This window comes from Vombatus ursinus, unplaced genomic scaffold (genome assembly GCF_900497805.2).
Source record: "Vombatus ursinus unplaced genomic scaffold, bare-nosed wombat genome assembly UNPS02014799.1, whole genome shotgun sequence".
NCBI lineage: Eukaryota > Metazoa > Chordata > Mammalia > Diprotodontia > Vombatidae > Vombatus > Vombatus ursinus.
Genome location: NW_020954577.1, coordinates 16,801,852 through 16,821,672, shown reverse-complemented (window position 1 = coordinate 16,821,672; position 19,821 = coordinate 16,801,852). Strand labels below are relative to the sequence as shown.

The 19,821-nt window shown below is 42.4% G+C and overlaps 1 protein-coding gene across 1 annotated transcript in view; it reads right to left on the bottom strand.

The window, feature by feature from the left end:
- DGKB (diacylglycerol kinase beta) overlaps nt 1-19,821 on the bottom strand; it is a 575,035-nt gene that overhangs the window by 272,090 nt on the left and 283,124 nt on the right. Inside the window, exon 19 of the mRNA XM_027872326.1 lies at nt 5,678-5,742. Coding sequence (XP_027728127.1) covers nt 5,678-5,742 — 65 coding nt within the window. The remainder of the gene's footprint in view (nt 1-5,677; nt 5,743-19,821) is intronic.

The window sequence follows — 19,821 nt, the reverse complement described above, 5'->3', positions numbered from 1 at the left end:
AACACGGTCCCTGGTACCAGAACTTTCCAGTTTAACTTTGGAGTCAAGTAAAACATGCTCAGAAAATCAATGGACTGGGAGGGAAGAAGACACTTCACAGGAGAGTTTTTATATGTGCAAAATTACTGAACTCTGGTCACTGGGTCCACAACATGTTTGTACTCTCACCAAATGATCTCATCTAGACCCTCTGTGCAGCAAGAACTTTGAATGCTCCTAATCAATTCACTGCCCCACAATGGTTTTTCCAAGTCTTTTCATTCTTCTCAAACCTCCCATTGTTCCTCAACCCCCCGCCCTCTCTGTTGAGGACCTTGCCTGATATTCCATTGAAAAAAAAAATAACAAAACCACTGAGGCCATTTGTCAAGAGAACCTTTTCTCCCCTCCTCCTCTTCTCAGGTTGCTCAGACATAATTACTGACTATCTCCTTCTACGCCCACATTTTGCATCAACAAGTTTTCCTTCTTCTTGCCAAGGCAAAGTCTTCTGCATGCACCTTGATCTGTTCTCTGGTCTTTTCTGGCAGAACGCCCTTTAAACAACCCCCATCTCTCTTTAGTCTTAATTTCTCCATGTCTACCGGGTCCTTCCCTGCTCCCTACAAACATGGCCACGAACCATCCATCATCACAAAAATGAATAAATGAATGAAGGAAAAAATAAATAAATAGCCCTTCATTTGATCCAATTGTTATTAGCTATTAGCTCTCATCCCACATCTCTTCTCTCTTTCATGCCTGAAGTCCTTGAGAAAGCTAAGTGCCTCCACTGCCTCAACTTTCTTTCTGCTCATTCTCTTGCAAATCCTGGGCAATCTACTTCCAACCTCAGCATTTAATTGAAATTGCTTTCTCCAAATTACCGATGATGCTTTAATCGACACATTTAATGGCCTTTTCTCAATCATCATCTCTACTGACCCTTCTGCACCCTCTGACAATGTCAATTACTCTCTCCTCCTAGAAACTTTCATCTCTAGGTTTTCGTGAAGCTGTTCTCCCCTTTTTTCTCCCCCCTGCTTATCCAACCACTCCTTTTCAGTTTCCTTTGGTGGATTTTCATCCAGGTGAAACCTACTAAGGGTGAATGACCTCCAAGGGCAGTCCTGGACTCTGGTCTCTTTTCCCAGCATATGTTCTCACTTGGTGATCTCGTTAGGTCCCAATGGTTCAATTATTTCTACGCATGTGATTCTCAGATTTATACTATCCAGCCCTAACCTTCCTGAACACGAGTTAGCCATGATCAACTGCCTCTCAGATATCTTGAAGCCAATGTCTTCTAGGCATCTCAAACTCATAATGTCCAAAAGAGAACTCATTTTCTTCCTTCCAAAATCTTCCATTTTACCCAGCTATATTATTATCATCAAGAGCACCATGACTCTTCCAGTCACCGGAGCTCACCACCATTGTGTTATCCTTGACTGCACATTCTTACCTCACATATACAATGTGGTCAAATCTTGTCATTTTTATGCCTGCAGCAATAAAATCAAGCAAGTACTTGCTATGTGTGAGGCATGGTACTAAGCACCGGAGATACAAAGAAAAGCAGAAACAGTCCTTGTTTTCAAGGAACTCATATCCTAAATGGGAGAAAACATGAAAAAAGTGTACATGCAAAAAACATGAAAAAAGTATGCATGCAAGGCACACATAGTGTAAGCAGGAGATGACATCAGAGGGCAGGCCCTAGCAATGGGGTGAACTGGGAAAGACCTCCGGCAGAAGGGGAGAGTTGAGCTGAGTCTCAGAAGCTTGCTTTTGGGGCTAAGGAGAGAAAGCACTGCAGGCATGGAGGGGAGCCGGGGAGAAGGCAGATGTGGAAGATGGAGCACCTTGTCCAAAGAACAGTGAGAAGGCCAGTGTGACTGTATGACAGGACATGGAGGGGAGGGAGGAGGAACAGCACTAGAAAGGCAGCATGAAGGAAGGATTCAGCTTTTCAAGCCAAGAAGACGATTTTCTATCTGATCCTGGAAGTAACAGGAACCTACGACTGCCATGTGTATGTCCTCTTTTCTCCACTCGAGTAGCCACCAACGTCTCCTCCCTTGGACTGCTCTAACTCCCTTCTAACTGGGCTTCTCACCTCAGGTGTCTCCTCTCTCCACTAAGCTGTCAAAGAGATTCCACCAAAGCACAGGTCTGACCAAGTCCCTGCTCTCCCTACTCATCACACTCCAACTACTCCCTAGCACCTCCAGGGCATTTAAAGTCCTTTACAATGGCAGCTGCCTTTCCAGTCTACTCCCACTTTATTCCCAGCTCCACAGTGCAGGCCACTGACGATTGCCCATTTGGGGCTCCTCACACAGGACACTCCCTCTTTCCATTTGTACTAATTGTCACCCATAACTAGGTGTGCCGTCTCCTCACCACCATGTCCTAGATTCTCTGGCTGCCTCCAAGACTCAGCTCACATATCACCTTCCTAAGGACCCTCCCCATCATGCTCCCAAATTCCCCAGCCCCTTCCCTCCTATATCATCTTCCAGATTCCCTCATGAATATATGCAGTTAGTTATGTGCTGGCTCTCTTATTAGAGTGTAAGCTCCTTGAAGGCAGGGAGCATACATCATGGGGAAGTCACATGGCCATCCTGAGCCTCAGTTGACCAGTCTGTAAGATAAACATCAAAATATTCATTTTACCTATCTCACAAAGTTTTTGTGAGTGAAGTTCACAATTGATACTGTGTGTAACATGCTTTGAAAATTTAAAGTATTTTATAAATATCAATTATCATTATAACACATTGCAAATTCACATTTCCCTCATGGCCTAAGTCTATCAAACATGCTTCAATAAGATTGACCTGGAGGTAATTCTTCCAAGCACATATTAGTTGGGTGCTGGTGGCAGGGTTACTGGCACTACAGAATGCCTTATCCCCAGATCCTGGGTGGTAAGGAGTCAGACATCACATGATCCCCATCAGATCTGTTGCCTGCAAAGCCTCTTCACCATAAACTCTCATTCATCATCCATCCAACAAATATCTAGTAAGCACCCACCAGGTACTAAATGCTAGGGGCACAAAGAATCGTGCCAGCACTTATATTTATAAAGATCTGGCCTCCTTTAAGGGAATGAAAATCTACTTGCTCTAACTCTTCATAGCATATCAGCATCATCTTTGAATATAGAGACAATCTTACACATCAATTTTATAGTTATACACTGAATGGAGGGATAACCAGTCAGTCAACCCACACTCATTAAGAACCTCCTATGTGAAAAAAGAACCTATTATGTGTCAGGCACTGTGCTAAGCACTGGCATAACTTAAACAATGAATGGCAACATCAAGATTCCAAAAGACCTTAACAGGCAAAATAATCAGGTTAACTCTAAGAAGATGAATAGGGAAGAATGTCAAGTCCTTTTGCTTAGTGTAGAAGATCAAGCTCCCACCTTTAAGGTAAAGGAGGCCTGGACAGAAGGCAGTTGTTCTAAAAAGATCTGAAAGGTCTTAGTGAACTGCAAACTTAGCATAGGTCAGCAGGGTGAGGAGTCAGCCCCCAAAAGTAATGAGATCATGGGCATCATTGAGAGGGTTATTTCTTCAAAGAATAGAGACATGATGATCCCACTGTACTTTGACCTCAGCAGACTCATATTGAGTCTTATTATGTTCAGTCATGGGCACCAGGATGGAAAGAGGGAGTTTATAAGCTAGAAAGTGTCCAGAAGAGGGTACCCAGGAGGAGGAAGTTCATGAAGACCTCAAATTCATGATAGATGAGGATCCATTAAAGGAAATGGGTATGTTTTTGCAAGCTCCTAGAGGGCAGTGACTTTCTTTTTATTTGTTGTGTCCCCAGTGCTTAGCACCAAGTCTGGCTCATAGTAGGTGCTTAATAAATGTTGCTTGGATTGGTTTGGATTAGACTGGAATAGATTGTTTTATGGGGAGAAGAGAAGACTCAGGCAGGACAAGGGAGAAGGCATAATGGAAGGGATGTGTTCTAGGGCCCCAAAGGGTAAAACCAGGAGCGATAAATGAACTGAGGCTGACCGTTGGGGAAAACTTCCTGATAATTAGAGGTGGATGGCCACTGAGGCCCTTTCCAACTTTCAAATTCTTTAAATCTAAGAATCAAATGATCCAGCATGGTGGGTACACAGACCCGTTCTGTATGGCTTGCTGCCACACATGTTCAGACATGTGACTTGCTAAGTCTGGTCACTATACAGCCAGCTTTGGTGCCATGGCTTGCTGTCCAGGCCAAGCCACCATATGCAGCTGGAGCTCCCCCCCTTCAGCCCCCTGGCATCCTCAGATAGCCTCTGCAGCAAATTATCTTCTACTCAATTCCACTGCTTTTTAGTGATAGTGGGGTCTGTGCCTACACTACAGCTGAGGTGTATTACCAAGCCAAAACTTCATTTCTAGATGGGCAATTAGACATTCTAAATGAAATCCTCAGCAAATGTTTTCAAATGTTCCTGATTCAAGTGACTAAGTGAAAACTTTTTAAATATCATGGATTATTTTACTGTGACGAACAGGAAACCAGTGTACCATCCCATAAAGTGATGATACATCTGAAAACGAGCTCCAAGTATCCCTTTGTGTTTGGTTTCTTCCAATTGGAAGACACCACAGCTTCCATTTATTTTCTGTAGAATTTTCCCCCATAGGTAAATTCCACTGGAAACTCATATAGAAACTTGGTAAGTGTACGCCCAAGCCCTGTAGTAATATTTCTACAGAAGGTAAAGCCTCTGTGTCTCATTTATTTAGATGTGAGAGTAAACCGCACCAAAGAACACTGATACCACTCTGACAGAGTATGCAGGTAGATAGATTGGTTAAGGATTCTCAGTCATATTCTATTACTGCAAATAAATGTCCCCAAATGTGCCCCAAGTATCAGTAACCACAGACATCTCAACTACAGGTAGGGAAAAAGGGCTCTGAGATGTCTCACCCGAAAACGTTCTCCAAAGGAAATCCAGACCCTGGACTAAAGTTTGTCCTTTAAATCAAAATTCACTATAGTATCTCTGTCAAAAGATAGAGTCCCCATCTATAGCCATCAATAGCAGTATAAATGCCAGATGTCTCAAAAGACTTAGTGCAGTTTAAAGATTCTGTAACTAGAAATATAGATATAGGTATAGGCATAGGTACAGACTTTCACACTTCACAGAAAATAATAAAGCAGACCCTGGAAGTGATGTAAACTGAGATGGTTAAAGCAAGAGACAAACTTCCTTGTTTCTGTCCAGCATGGACAGGAAGGTGCTCCCTTCTTGGTAAAGGAGAGAAATGGAGGAGACTGAGCCCGTGTCTTCCTTGTATTCTCCAGACAAAGCTCTGATTTCCTCTGAAAAGCCCGAGGTCCAGGAAAGAAGCCCCTGCAGCTCGTTTCTATCAACAGAGGCATCTGTCAACAAAGGGGGATGCTGACCCCTCCCCATTCTAGCAGTTCCCCCCAATATCCAACTGCCCCACAAACCACAGCAGAAGAGTTTAGGATACTGCTCAATTATGAAAACATTCACATAAGTGGAAAATCAAAGGCATCACTGTCTTCTTCCATCCATTTACAGACACAGACCCAGCTCCCCTCTCTCATTCACAAACATGCGGAGGCGTTTGGAACATTTGGTGTCTTCACCACTGCACAAAGGTTCAGCCACCATCATTTGGGCACCTACCGGCTGTTGAACTTCTCTGGGTGTTTCTCTCTCATAATGTGGAATCTGTGGGCGATGGAGGCATCCTAAGAGGGAAAAAAAAAATCTAAAGTTAAATACTGTTATCATGGAGAAATGACAGATTTAAAAGCCAGAGTCCTAGCTCCGGGATGCCACAGGGCACTCTTCTACCTTTGGACACTGGACAGGAAAGGATCAAACTCAGGATAAGATACTTTGCTTTTGTACACCTTTTTCAATGTTTTACAAAAGCCAGATTTTCAATCCTGAGACTCCTTCTGTTTCAAAAATAGCTCTAATTTCCATCCCTTTCAAAATTTGAACTTGTTTTCCAAATTGTAGCCAAGCACATGGACAAGCATATTTCTAAAAAGTATTTGAGGAGGTTGTTAAATGAATATTCACTGAATTGTCTAAGGGAGGGGAAGACCACATATGGAAACCTCTGGGTCTATACACACACACACACACATGCACACACACATCCATATGTATATATGTGTGTATATGTGTATAAATATGTATATATGTATATACACACATATATGTATGTGTATATACATGTGTATATATGTATTTATATATACACATATATGTATATACATATATGTATGTATATAAGTTCTTTAAGAACTTAATATATTTATATATATACATATATATAACTTAATTCTTAATATATATAACTTAAGTCTAAACAATTAAGTTCTTTAGAGATCCTATCTGAGGAACAATTACATAACCACCATTAGTATATCCGGGCTCTTAAATTGTTCTCTCCTTCCCACTAGAGTAACAGAAGACAAACTACTCTGATCCTTACAGAAGAGAGATATAATCAAAAACTGGACATGCTCATTGGGCCCCTAAGCTCTTGGCAAACAGAAGACTTTGACATTAAGAGGCACAGCTTCCAGTTCCCAATGGCACATCACGTTCTCAAATGGAGAGTGAAAGACACTTCCCCTTGTAGCTAACCTCAAATAGCTGCCAGAATCTCTTTGGAGACTTTCATCCACACTTTATTAAACACTACAGTCACAAATATTTCCACAATGGTGGCAGGGGGTGGTGGTGAGAAGGAACATTGTGGAAGGCTTAGTTATTAATTTACTTCCAGATAAAAGAGGACAGCAAAAGTTCATAGAAAGAGTAAAACAGAAAGCGTAATGAAATTAGGTATTTGAATAAACCCAGAAAATATAATTCAAGGATGACATGACATGTCTAGTGAATAAAATGAAGAGGCTAATGGTTGTACTTACATAATGCAAATGAATGGGCCCGACATGCATCAGATGAGATTGGTGCCCACCACAGATAGCAAAGGGATGCTTAATTCTCCATGCAAGTTTAAAGTGGTTGAAAATTTCCTCCAAAATGGACATTTTTTTCTTCCTCTAATTCTAACTCAATTAATAAATAATAAATGATATAATAAAATAATAAACAGTAAGCTAAATAAATAATTCAAGTACCTGAATGATACAAAAGTAAAAACGATGAATAATCAAGAGCCGAGACAGAGCTCAAAACAAGAAGGGGCGACTGTAGCCTCAACATTCAGAAGGAAGATCGAGCAAAATTATGATCTGATATTTGGACAAAGTCCTACCTTGCCCATCTACTGCCTGGCTTTATAGTTCATGATGTAACCATGGAAATTGTTTATGGTTTCTACAAAGGTATGAAATTAAGATAAACAAATGTGATTGGCCTGAAAATATTTAAGGCAAATCAGAAAGTTGCTTGTTTAAGTAATGAATAATGTTTGAAAAAACTCTCTCTGACATTGTACCATTAACAAATCAGATGAAAAATGTAAGTCAAGAAGAGTTGTCTCTATCACATTTTGCAGATGGAAATAGGGCTTGAGAGCATACTTAGGTTGGGTATTTAAAATACCATAAGGAATCAGCTTTTGTCCAGTCTGGAAAGGCAGAAAGGGTATGAATTAGTTCTATTTCTGGCTTGTTCTTTAAATGAAAGGAAAACACAATCCATTCTTCTAAAAGCTATTGGTTTGTATAGTGATACACAACACACACAAAATGAGTTAGCCTCAATATCCGGATGCAATTCAGGATTTCTTTTCTCTTCTAATAAACTTCCTCTGCCATTTTAATTAAGTTAGTCTATCCAAGCTGGTGATCAGGGCTGTTGAAATTACATTGTATTGCAGTCAAAAGGAAGGAATCTTGAGAGTAAATTAACTTGCATCCTGCCAAGGTACCCAGTGCTTGGTTATTCTCAATAACAGGGTGACCAAAGGGTTAAAGCATCTTCAAAAGCATCAGAGTGAACCCAGGTCCCATTTATCAACCAGCTTTCATTTCACCATTTTGATTAATATGGGTGTAGAGAGAAGGGCAGTCACTCAGTAAAACAGGACAGTTGTATTTGTTAAGTGACTACCTACATATGGCAATATGAGGAACCCTGGGAAATTCCTTCACAAAAGCAGACATACTTCTAGCAATAGGTCACTGATGCCCAAAGTCTGCCATTATCTCATGGCGTCTGGGGGCTCAGGTGGTATTTGTTTGAGGACAGATATTTCTGGGAAGGTAGGCTATTCCAGGCACTGAACCTGCCAAAGATAGGAGGCCTTTAAAAATTTTGTTGTGTTCTATAAATTAACTTCAAAACAATAAATCAACAATATTTATCAAGTGCTTACTATATTCCAGATACATAAAAGATAGAAGTAAACTGACTCCTGGTTTAAAGAAACTTGCATTCTGCAGATTGGGTGGGTGGGTGCATATAAACATATAATTAAACATTTAGTAATTTTTTGGGGGGAGGAAGAGTGATAGGAGACACTAGTAGCTGAGAAATCAGAAAAATCTTCATGTAGGAGGTAAAAGGGATACTAGAAGAATACCTTTTTATGTGCAGGGGAAGAGAATAAGCATTTATTTGGCACCTACTGTGTCAGGCACTGTGCTAAGTTCTTTACAAAATATTATCTCATCATGGCGGGGCAGACATCAATAAAAACCAACAGTTTTGTGAAGATATAAAAAAAAAATGTGATTTCTGAAGGGAACTTCCACTAATCAAAATTTCTCCACCAAACTAGCCCACAGCACTTTTAGAAATTAGGAAGTAAACCATAGGGAGTTATCTGAGACACACAGAGCTTAAGTGACTCACCCAGGGAGATCCAGTCAGCACATGCCAGTAGAGGATGTTGCCGATAACTAGGCCAAGACTATTGTCTGCTACATCAAACCCTAAAATTTATTACCCCCAATCACCAGGTCATGATGATAATTGTTTGATACCACTATCCCACCATCACAATTCTCAAATTCTTAGAGACACAAAACCTCTACTAGTCTGAGACTTGTTTCAAAATGACTTGAAGCCAGACATAAACATTGGGTGATAAAGTCTACTGACAGCGGCCACATAGCAAGCTGTTGAGAGATTCAAGACAAGAATCAGTCCTCTTTTCTCTCACTCCAGTGTTTTTTCCACCAGTCGCCCAACCAACCAATCAAAAAGCATTTCTGGGTAGAACTGTGTGCCAAGAACTGTGCCCGGTACTTGCTATCCAAAGACTGAAAGGCAAACCTGTCACACCCTGCTTGAGGGTGGGTTTGAAGTCATTTGCTGGAGGGAGAGGGACAAGCACCCGGGGTGACTGGGGTGGGTCCCAGAGGGACCTGCTAAGAGGAAAAGAAGCTTGAGGACAAATCTCCTTAACACCTAGGATTCGGCTGCCCCTTTTCCTTTCCAGCTTCCTCTCTGCATCTTCTGTCTTTTGTGTCTCAAACACACAACAAATACACATACACTCTTTTCCAATGGATATCGACATTATCAGAAAGAAATCTGCTACAGCCTCTACTCAGTGTTTGGGAATACATTGGGAATAAATGTTTGTAAGAATTAGTGCAGTCCTCTGCACCCAAGTCAAACCTTTCTGTGATCAACAGGTCCATTAATAATCAGAATCATTTTGTTCCACTGAACAAACCTAAATGGTCTGTGTATGTATTTATTGAAGAAAAACTGGCTAATTATCATACCCCTCTCCTCCTAGATGCTTACTTTGTGGAATATTATTTGAGACCAGGACCTAAGGCCAGTAACTCAGCAGGGCATGAGATTTAGAAGAACACCACAAACAAAATCTCAGTGATTCATAAGATTGTGGGTATGATGTGTGTTCCCAGAACACTGCTCAAACGTACTGAGGACAATGGGGGAGGGGTGCTGCCTTTGGTGGATTTGTCCTTGTATTTCCCTTATCTGGAAGAGGCACAAAAAAGCCAAAACAAAATATTATCCTCCTTGTGCACATGGAAAACCAAACATAATTTATCCAAGAAAACCTAACTCATCGCTCTTAATATGCACTCAATAAATGCTTATTGATGAAAAGAAAACAAAAGACCACGGACATGATGGTACCCACTTCCTCTGGGTTTCCATTTCAATCTCCGGACAATGAAGGGGCTGGATTATCAGATCTCTAAGGTCCCTCCCTGCTCAATGGCTTATGGCATCCTTTTGGTTTATTACAAGGAACATTTTACACACACACACACACACACACTCACTCACAAGAAAGGACAATTCAAAGCAGCGTTGGCTCCTGGGGTCAAATCGATAAAAGTGAGAACAGCTTTATTTAGGTAGCATATATGTACACACTTATGTTAGAGGCACTGTTCTAGGTTTGGGCTTCTTGAGGCCCTGTATTTTAATCTTGCCTCTGAGATAATCCCTGGGCCTCAGTTTTCTCATCTGTAAAATGAGTGGGTTGTCTTTGATGGTGTTGGATAAAACTTCCAGCCCAAAATCTGTGATCCTGTGACCTTGTGAGGCACAACCTGGCCAGCACCTGTCAAACCCAGAAAAGTCCAAGTCAGAACTATGTGATCTTACCCCAAATTACATTTAATCAAGAAGAGAATGAGGAATGATCACAACAAAAAAGTTTCCACTTTTGATAGAAAGCTGCTGGAGGGCCCTGAACCCAAGTGTGCCCACCCTGGGCAGGATGGGCGTGTTTATTAGTCAAAATGCCTCCTTTCTCTGAAGGTCATGCGTTATGAAAGACTGTCCAGAAGGAGGTTGGGAGCATCTCACAGGAAGCAGCTTTTTATAGCTGAAGGACAAAAGTAAATGTCTCTGACCAAAGGTCCCTGGCGTGGGACGATGCTGCCCATCGGTCATAATCCTCCTGTTTCCAGGATTCTGCCTCAGTCAGCTTCAAAGGAATCAGAGGGGTTAGAAAGAGAGAGCAAAGAAAACAGCCCGGGGCAGCTAGGTGGCACAGTGGATAGAGCACCAGCCTTGGAGTCAGGAGGACCTGAGTTCAAATTTGAATTTAGACACATAATACTCACTGGCTGTGTGACTCTGGGCAAGTCACTTAACCCCAATTGCCTCACCGGGGGGAAAAAAAAGAAAAGAAAGAAAGAAAGAAAACAGCCCAGTGCATTCAGAGCCTTGACCACTCGGAGAAGAGTTCTACGCTAGGCACAGGTCTCCCTGTAATAAGCTGTGGACATAAAAAATTTCTGGGTTTCCAGCAGGTTTTCATCTTCATTGTCTTTGTCCTCTGAGAGTTGCTCTGGAGGGAAAACCCAGTGGTCATTTCCCCAGGATTTCATCAGTTCTACAATTGGTGCCTCCGTAAATGTAAGCCCCCAGTATTCCATTCACCCACCCTGATTCCACAGTCATGAGCGCTCTCTCAGGAACTCCTCATCCAGGGGACACCTGTCCCAATACTAGGGTCCTTCACTTCTCTAGTTCAGTGAAAGTGGCCTTGGGTTACTGGTGGCAGCATCCAGTAAGGGAGTGGATTTCATTGGAAATCCCATGGCAGTGGGAGAGAGCAGAGCAAGTTCTAGACTTGGAGTTGTCCTCAGACATTTACTAACCTGGTCATGGACCAGGACATGTCAGTTCTGGCTGCTAAGACTCGGTTTCCTGTCATACCATCCGCAGCCTGCTCAGATTCTGAGAAGTTCGTCTCTCAGTCATTCAATGCATGGCATTTCTTAAATGCCCACCTTGTGCTGTTTGGTAGACACTGGGCAGATAAGTACAAAATGAAATGGCCTCTGCACTGAAGAAGTTTATATTCTATGGGGAGAGAAAGTAAGAGGGACCTATATCTATAAGGACATCGGTATATCTGTGCATCCAGATGTATTTAAGTATTTACACAATTTGTGCAATATAAAGATGAGAAGTCTTTATTTTGGGGGGCACCCAGGAAGGGTCTCACATGTGTGGTTTCTCATCACTGTGCAGTGGCTTTTGAGCTGAGGTCTGAACGGATCTAGGAATTCCAAGAGGAAAGGTGAGGAGGGAATGACTGCCCTATAAACATGGATGACAACCAGCGCAAAGGGTTAGAGATGGGAGATTAAATAGCGTATGTGAGGAAGAGCAGGAAGACCAAAGGAGCTGGACTGCATAGCACAGAGAGGAGTCATGCCCACCAAGGCTTTGGAAACCTTAAAGTCCTAGGGAGGGTCAGCTACTGTGTCCATGACTGTCTTCCCAACCTGTTAGCTTATGTCTTTTAACAGAAGGTTGCTGTCCTCCTTGGGGACTCTTCATACCCTAAAATAACACTTATGGAACCTGGAAAGAACACAAGGGCATCAGTTTAGAGCTGGAAGAGACCATAGAGGCCACACAGCCCAACACGGCCCTAATTTTACGGCTGAAGAAACTGAGCCCCAGAGAAGGAACCATGCTAAGGTTCACACAGCTAATGATGCCTGAGGTGAGAGCCTCACCAAGGTTGTCCTGACTCCAAACACAGTACTCTACCTACCTCCCACACCACCCTGTCTCTCCAGAGATGGAAGGAACCATGTTTAGAAATAGGAACACAAAGATGAACTGACAGTCTGCCTTCAAGGGGCTTACAATCTAAACAGGGAAAGAAGACAACCAAATATGATGGAAGACAGAGATCATTCATGTAAGGAGAGGCTCAGGTGAAGTGGGGAAGCCATTGTGGAGGGAGCAGCTCATGAACTGGGGCCTTTTGATTGAAAGCAAGACATCTACAAACATACATTAATCGCCTGCTGTGTACAAGGAGCTGTGGGTGGCTTTGGTAAAGGCGGGACTCCGAGAGGTAGAGACAGGAAGGAGACATTCTGTACCCAGGTTTGAAGGAGGAAGAAAAAGAGGGTGAGAACAGGGGAATCACGGCAGGAAATGAAGGATTCGTGAATGGGACCAAGTGAATGAGTAGGACGGTACAAAGCCCTGTGCTCCTTCTTTGGTTCCCAAGGCTAAACAAACATTGATTTTCAATGACATTTTTTATGATGACAGAACTTCAAAAGAAAGTTGCCATAAATAAGGAGTCAGGATGAGAACACAGAATTGACTAATTTGTCCTAGAGCTAAAGAAAGAAAACCTTGGCTCCAAAGCAGCTCAGGACACATATATTTCATGAGCAACATCAGAGCTCAGGAAGTTAGGGCAGACCTTGCCTGTCACTGAGCAGGGGCTCCCAGGGCCATAAAAACCTAAAAGGACTTCATTAAAAAGGAAGGGTAAAGTTATTCTAATCAAAGACTTCTGAGCTAAAACCACTTCAGTTCCATCAAGACTCCAACGGGTTCCATCACGACTCAGCGGAGACAGAACTCTGACAAGAAGACAAGAAGACCTGAGCTCAAATCCCGCCTCAGACACTTACTAGCTGGGTGACCTTGGAGAAGTCACTCAAAATGTCCACCTCAGCTTTTCCATTTTTAAAAATGGGGATAATAACAGCACCTACCTCCCAGGACTGTGGTGATGATCAAACGAGATGATATTTGTAAAGTGCTCATCACATAGGAATTTGATTGTTTTTATTAATTGTCTGATGGATTGACAGCAGTTCAGATGATAAAAAACAGTTTTGCTTGAAGAATAAAAAAAAAAAAAACAGATGTGCAACATCAACTCTTCCCACTGACCTAAAAGTCTACATGGCATGACTTTAGGAGATGAGCCCTAGGACACCCTGGGGGAGTGATTTGTTCAGGCTCTCACTGCTACCGTCAGTGGCAAGATGGAAGCTGGGTCAGACCGCTCCATATTCGAAACTCTATCCGCTACAGCCCAAGTCACTGCTTAAGGAATATTCTCTCATTCATGACAATTGTCTCCCTCCTAACCTGCAAACGTGGGTGTGATCCTTACAGCCAAAAGACGACCTAGGGCAGCCTTGTGTCGATACTCTTAATTGTGTCAACAGCACTTTCTTAGTAAAATCCTCCGTGGCTCCCTATTTCTATGCAGATGAGGTGCAGAATCTCCAGCTTGTCATTCAACCCCTCTACAAGTTGGCTTTCCAGATATTTCTCGTTAGTCTCCTTCATGCACCCTAGTGCCAATCTCAGCGGCCCATTGGATGTTTCCTCATCCTGTTCCGAATCCCTATAATCTTTCTTCTACACCAGCCACCCCTCAGAGACTTAATCCATCCCTCCCTCCTCCCTCCACGTGCGCACTGTTAAGGGTGCCTCTCAGAACCCATGTCTTCTTGTCCTTGTCTTTGTCCTCAGAACTTAGGAGCCACTTCCTCTGGGACACCTTTCCTCATCTTCCCTTCAGCACTTTTCTTCTCTCTTCACATTTCCTTGGCTTGGATGACGTCTCACTTGCTTTATTGCTGCCTACCATGGATTACCCCTTTCTATGTTCAGGTTCTGTCTCCCCAATATATTATAAAACCCTGCAGAAGTTCTTTCGATTCTGCCTTTCCCCAGTGCCTAATGCAGTGCCTGGCACACAGTAGCTATTTAATAAATGTCTGTTGATTCAAATTATTATTCACATTCTCCTCTAAAACAGACTTCTTTGGGATGCACAAAAAGAATGAATATGAGGATGGCTACTCGAATCCCTGCCTCCGATCAGTCTCTAAGCCCCTGAGAAGTGGATGTGCGAGAAGGAAGGCTTGGGGAATTTAACGGCACAGCAGCTTCACATATAAGATCATGCCACTCACATGCCTTCATTTGTATAGCAGTCAAAGAAAGCTATGATCGTGATCCCGGAGACAATGTACCTGACTTTGAATTCTTCATGTTCTATCCCAAGGAAATCAATCTATCATTTGGTCTTTGGGATTTGGCTTCACTCTTCACGATCCCATGCACCCACCCATAAGACTTTGCTCGAATCCATCTTTAAATGCTGGTCTCAGGACATCTGTCCTGCTTAATGATGGTGGGACAGCTGCAAACAGCACCTAACGTGACAGCAGAACATTTGGAGTTGGAAAATCATCTCTCTGGGTTTGTATTCCCTCTAAGGTTCAGATGAATGAAAAATCTTGGCTGTATATTTTTTTAAAAATCATTCAATTCTTTATCTTAGTGCTATGGAGAGTGATATAGAGGAGGTTGGAAGGACAAGGAGAAGCCTTTGGGATGCAGAGCTGCAAGGGATGCCAGACATCATTCAGTACAGAGCCCCCTTTTTAGAGGGGAGGTCACTGAGGCTTCAAGATGCTTCAGTGACTGGAACTCAGGTCTTCCAAGGACCTTTCCATGGCACCACACTGACCTCACCCAGTCAATGTGCAAATAATAATAACGAAAAATTACAAGAGGTTCTCTCAGGGAAGCTGCCACCGAACAGTGGAAAGTACAACTGAACTCAGAAGACTTGGGCCCAGATTGTGCTTCACCATTTGTTATCAGTATGACCTTAGGAATACTGCTTAATCTCTCTCTGCCCCTGTTGTAAATTGGGGGGAGGAGGAGGAGAAACATTTACACAGAGCTTACTATGGGCCAGGCACATTATCTCATTTGATCTTCATAATAATCCTGGGTGGGGGTAGGTGTTATGATGATCCCCATTTTACAGATGAGGAAACTGAGACAAAGAGAGATGAAAGGACTTGTCACTAGTAAGTGACAGGCTAGGTTTGAATTCAGGTCTTCCTGACTCCAGGCCCAGCACTCTCTCCCCTGCATCATGCTACCTGCCAAATGTATCTCAATTAGTTGTAGTGAGGCTCAAGTAAAATAATAAAAATGAGACTATTCATGCATTGTAAACCACCGAACTCACGTCAACTATCTGCATTTTCATGTGACTAACTACCAACAAGACTGATAGGACCTCCTTATAAAATGCACTTACCTATGGTAAAGCTCAAGGGCCTCCCTTGAGGCTGTGGCTTTAGAGTGTAGCTACAGTATAGTTTGTGGGAAATAAGGAATTATTTTTTTAATAAGTCACTTCAGAAATTAATATCCAATAAATAATATGAGTCAATTTTGTATTAAGTTTCAGAGAAACAATCCATCCCAGATCAACTTATAAGGGGAAAGCATTGTGGAGATCATCTTCTAACCCTCTAATTTTGCAGATGGATAAACTGAGGTCCAGAAATATTAAATACATTTGCCCAAGGTCACAAAGGTGACAAATTGTCACAAAGGTCACAAATTGGCAGAGCTGGGGTTCAAATCCAGGTTTTCTGACTCCAAGATCAGCAACTTTTTCAACTGTATAAAAAATTATGTATAGGAAAACACTTTAGGACTGCGGAAGGGAATGAGTTAAAGGTAGGTACAGCTGGAAAAAAACATTGTAAATGTTCTCCCCGGGTGCTGCACCGAATAGCAATACCAGTAGGCAATGTTTCCATAAAACTATTCATATGCACTTGTTGGAACAGAACCACCTTTCAGTATCTCTGATTTGAATAATTTAGACATGCAAACACTTCTTTAAAAAAATGGAGAGAGATGGGGAAGTTTCTATTTTTGTTGTAAAGTTTTGACATTAAAAAAAATTCTAGAAAAATCATATCTGTGTGCAGGCACATGTTAGTTGTCACAGGACAGACCAGTCTGATCCATGGGGGAGGGGTGGTCCTGTCAGGTACCAAAGGAGAGCACAAGATGGGTTCTTGTGTCCACAGTCATTCCTATCTCGGGGGGAAAAATCTTAAAAACCTTCCTCCTATCAAGGCACTATTAATTTCAATCATAAGACAAACACAAAGCAGTCAGAGCAGAATCCAGTGCTGTGATCTTGGCAATTAGCCAGACAAGAACCCCCTACTTCACCCGGGGCAACTTCAGGCAATTAACGGGTTAATCATAATCTCCTTGAGCTCCCCCCCCCCCCCCCCCCCAGGCAGATCCATGACAAAGTCTAGCTCCTCTGGGAGTCAGGTTCTCCCACCAAAGTCATCTTCTGAAGCACCTCCCCAGTGGTGATCTCCCCATCTTTACAGAGGACTGTGGCTAGACAGAGGAAGGGGAAATCATGGCGACTTGGGGCCAAGTTGGGTCAAGAAGCTTCTCTTTGGAGGCCACGCTCCTCGCTGTTCCCATTTCTTTATTTTATCAGGGCAGCCTGCGCTCCTCCTTTGAGACCTACGGCACACTGAAGGTGGGGCCCTGGAACAAGGGAATGAACCTCATTGGTTCAATCCAATAGTGTTATCTGTCTTTACTGTTTAATATTGGTCTTTGTGATTAAGCAAGGCTCTAAAACCTTGGGGCCGCTAGGTGGCACCATAGTGCATAGAGCACCAGGCCTGGAGTTTGGGAGACTCATCTGCTTGAGTTCAAATCTGACCCCAGAAACTCCTAGCTGTATGACCCTGGACAAGTCACTTAACCCTGTTTACTTCAGTTTCCTCATCTGTAAAATGAAGTGGAGAATGAAATGGCAAACCACTCCAGTATCCTTGCTAAGAAAACCCCAAATGGTGTCATGTAGAGTGGGCCACAACTCAACAACGAACCAAAAGAGGTTTTAAAATAATCTGGAGCAATCATAAGAAAAAGCTTACCCCAAACATTGGCCAAAAATTTCCAACAGTGGGAAAAGATGCCAGAGGAAAGCCAGAGCCTTTAGCAATCTCAATTCAAAGACTTTGTTAAATGGCTGTTTACTACATCCAAGGCCAGAGGTTAGGTTGGTATAGTTCATTTCCATCCTACTTTTCCTTAGGTCTGGTCAGGGGATATAAAGATAGGAGCAGAGTAGCCCTTGCCTTCAGGGAGCTGTCATTCTATGTCTACATCCATTAGTATGTAAGTCAATGTACGGGTTTATGCAAAGTGATGCGATGTAACTTTAACAGGGAGACTTAACTAACCACTGGGAGAAAGACTTTTGTAGCTTTTCATAGCTGGGAGCTGTGCTTTGAAGGAAGCCAGTAATCCAGTAGGTGAAGTAGGGGGAGGAGGGAGGGCATTTCCATGATGGGACAAAGCCAATAAAAAAGAGCAGATGTAGGAGACAGAAATTTCAGATATCCTCAGATTGGTGGCAAGTTCTACAATAGTCTGACCAAACAGCCAGTCGACTCTGCTATTCCTAATTATTCAGAATGAATTTTACTTAACACAGGGGAGGGCTGGGATGGGCTTTAATTAGCCGGGGGCTTCCTGCCCTGCTGACCCCCTTTCACAAAGGCATCTCTTCCTTGTTGTGATGGGATTGGCAACCACCTTTCCTTAAAGCCAGTAAGAAAATAGTCCGGGTCTGCTTGCTGCCTTAGTCAAAACACCTGACATCAAATATGCAAAACACCCCGAAGAGTGAGAGCTCCCATTACATCTTTAAAATATGCAAATATAAAACGCCAACTTGTAAAACACTCCTTTGCTTCCACGATGTAGTTAAATGATTTATTTCAGGTCGGATGATATTTCAGCCTCCTGCTCCACCAGAAGCTGGCGATTCGCAGTTCCTGGCCAATGCATTTTCTAGGACTCCATAATCCACTCTGGTCCAGACTGGACTCCCAAGAACTCTCATGAGCACCTTATTGTGCCTAACTCAAATCCTTTCAACAAGTCTTTGAATAATATGACCCCCAAACTCCAATAGAACCTTTGATCCTATGATGCCTACGTTCCCTCCCTGGCAAAGATGACAATCCAGCCTTCCCCATTCGGAGCGACTAAACATCAGCCCAATGTTACCACAGTGGGGCGGAGACCACCGAACATCCTGAGGCCCTTCCTTCTTTGTTTGTTTCTTTCTGACATCGAAAGAACAACAGTGGAGTCAATAAGCATCTGGATCTTGGTGTCGATTTGGTGATACTGATCATATTTGTTTTTTTTTTTAATTTTGGTTTTTTTATCCATTAAACTCAAAATGAAAATATCTTATTTTCTCATTTTACTGGTTTATTATTCATTAAGTCACCATTAAGGCAGCAGAAGTCAAGAGATCAGAGCAGGAAGAGCCACTTCTTACTGAAACAGACAATGGGAAAGTTCCAAATACAATGAATTCATAACTTCACAAATGAGAGACTTTCAGGCCGCTCTGCAGACATCTCCTAATGGGCAAAGAAGGCCTCTTGTTCATGCATTATTTGTCACTAAGTGCCTTGTCCACTGGAATAAAAAATCTTTTGTGCCTTAAAAGGCTATGTTTCTTTCAGTAAAATATTTATGCTTTTAAGGAATTACCAAATTGTATAGCTCATCTGCAACCATTTCCCTGTTGTTCCCTCAATTGTAAATCGTTTCCCCTAAATTATGAATGCAATTTTGAAAAAGGTTTTCTGGTTTATCATCCTCTGAAAGGACAGTAAAATGAATAAAAAGTGAGGATGACAATTTCAGCATTTAAAATCCACGTGTGATAATTCAAACAAATGTTATGACATTTAAGATAATGAAACCCTTAGTTCGTTCTTACATATCGTATGAGGCCTATTTCACATCGAAGGAGTTGGAACAGATGTCCAAATATCGGAATACCAACAGGAAAGTTGGGGCCCAAACATGATTTGTGTCTCCTGGAGAAGCCCGTAGTGTCTCTTTAAAACCAAATTGCATTCCTCTGAAACATCCCTTCATGAAGCCATTCTAGGAAACCCAGCTCACAAAGTGCTCCCCAGGCAGAGGGAGGAAGAGAGTCCTCAGTGAAACCCCTGGAGCACGGCAGCGAGCATTATTGACAGACCATTCATTGCAATCAGCAAATGATTAATTGCAAATCTGATGCTAAATTGATCACACACACAAAAAGACAAGCATAGGGTCCTGTTAAAGAGGACAAACTTCTGTTAAAAATGATCACGGACTTTGGGGAGTGGGTTAATTCCAATCAATAGCTGTGTTGACGCACTGGAATAATGCCTTCTTTAAATAGCTGA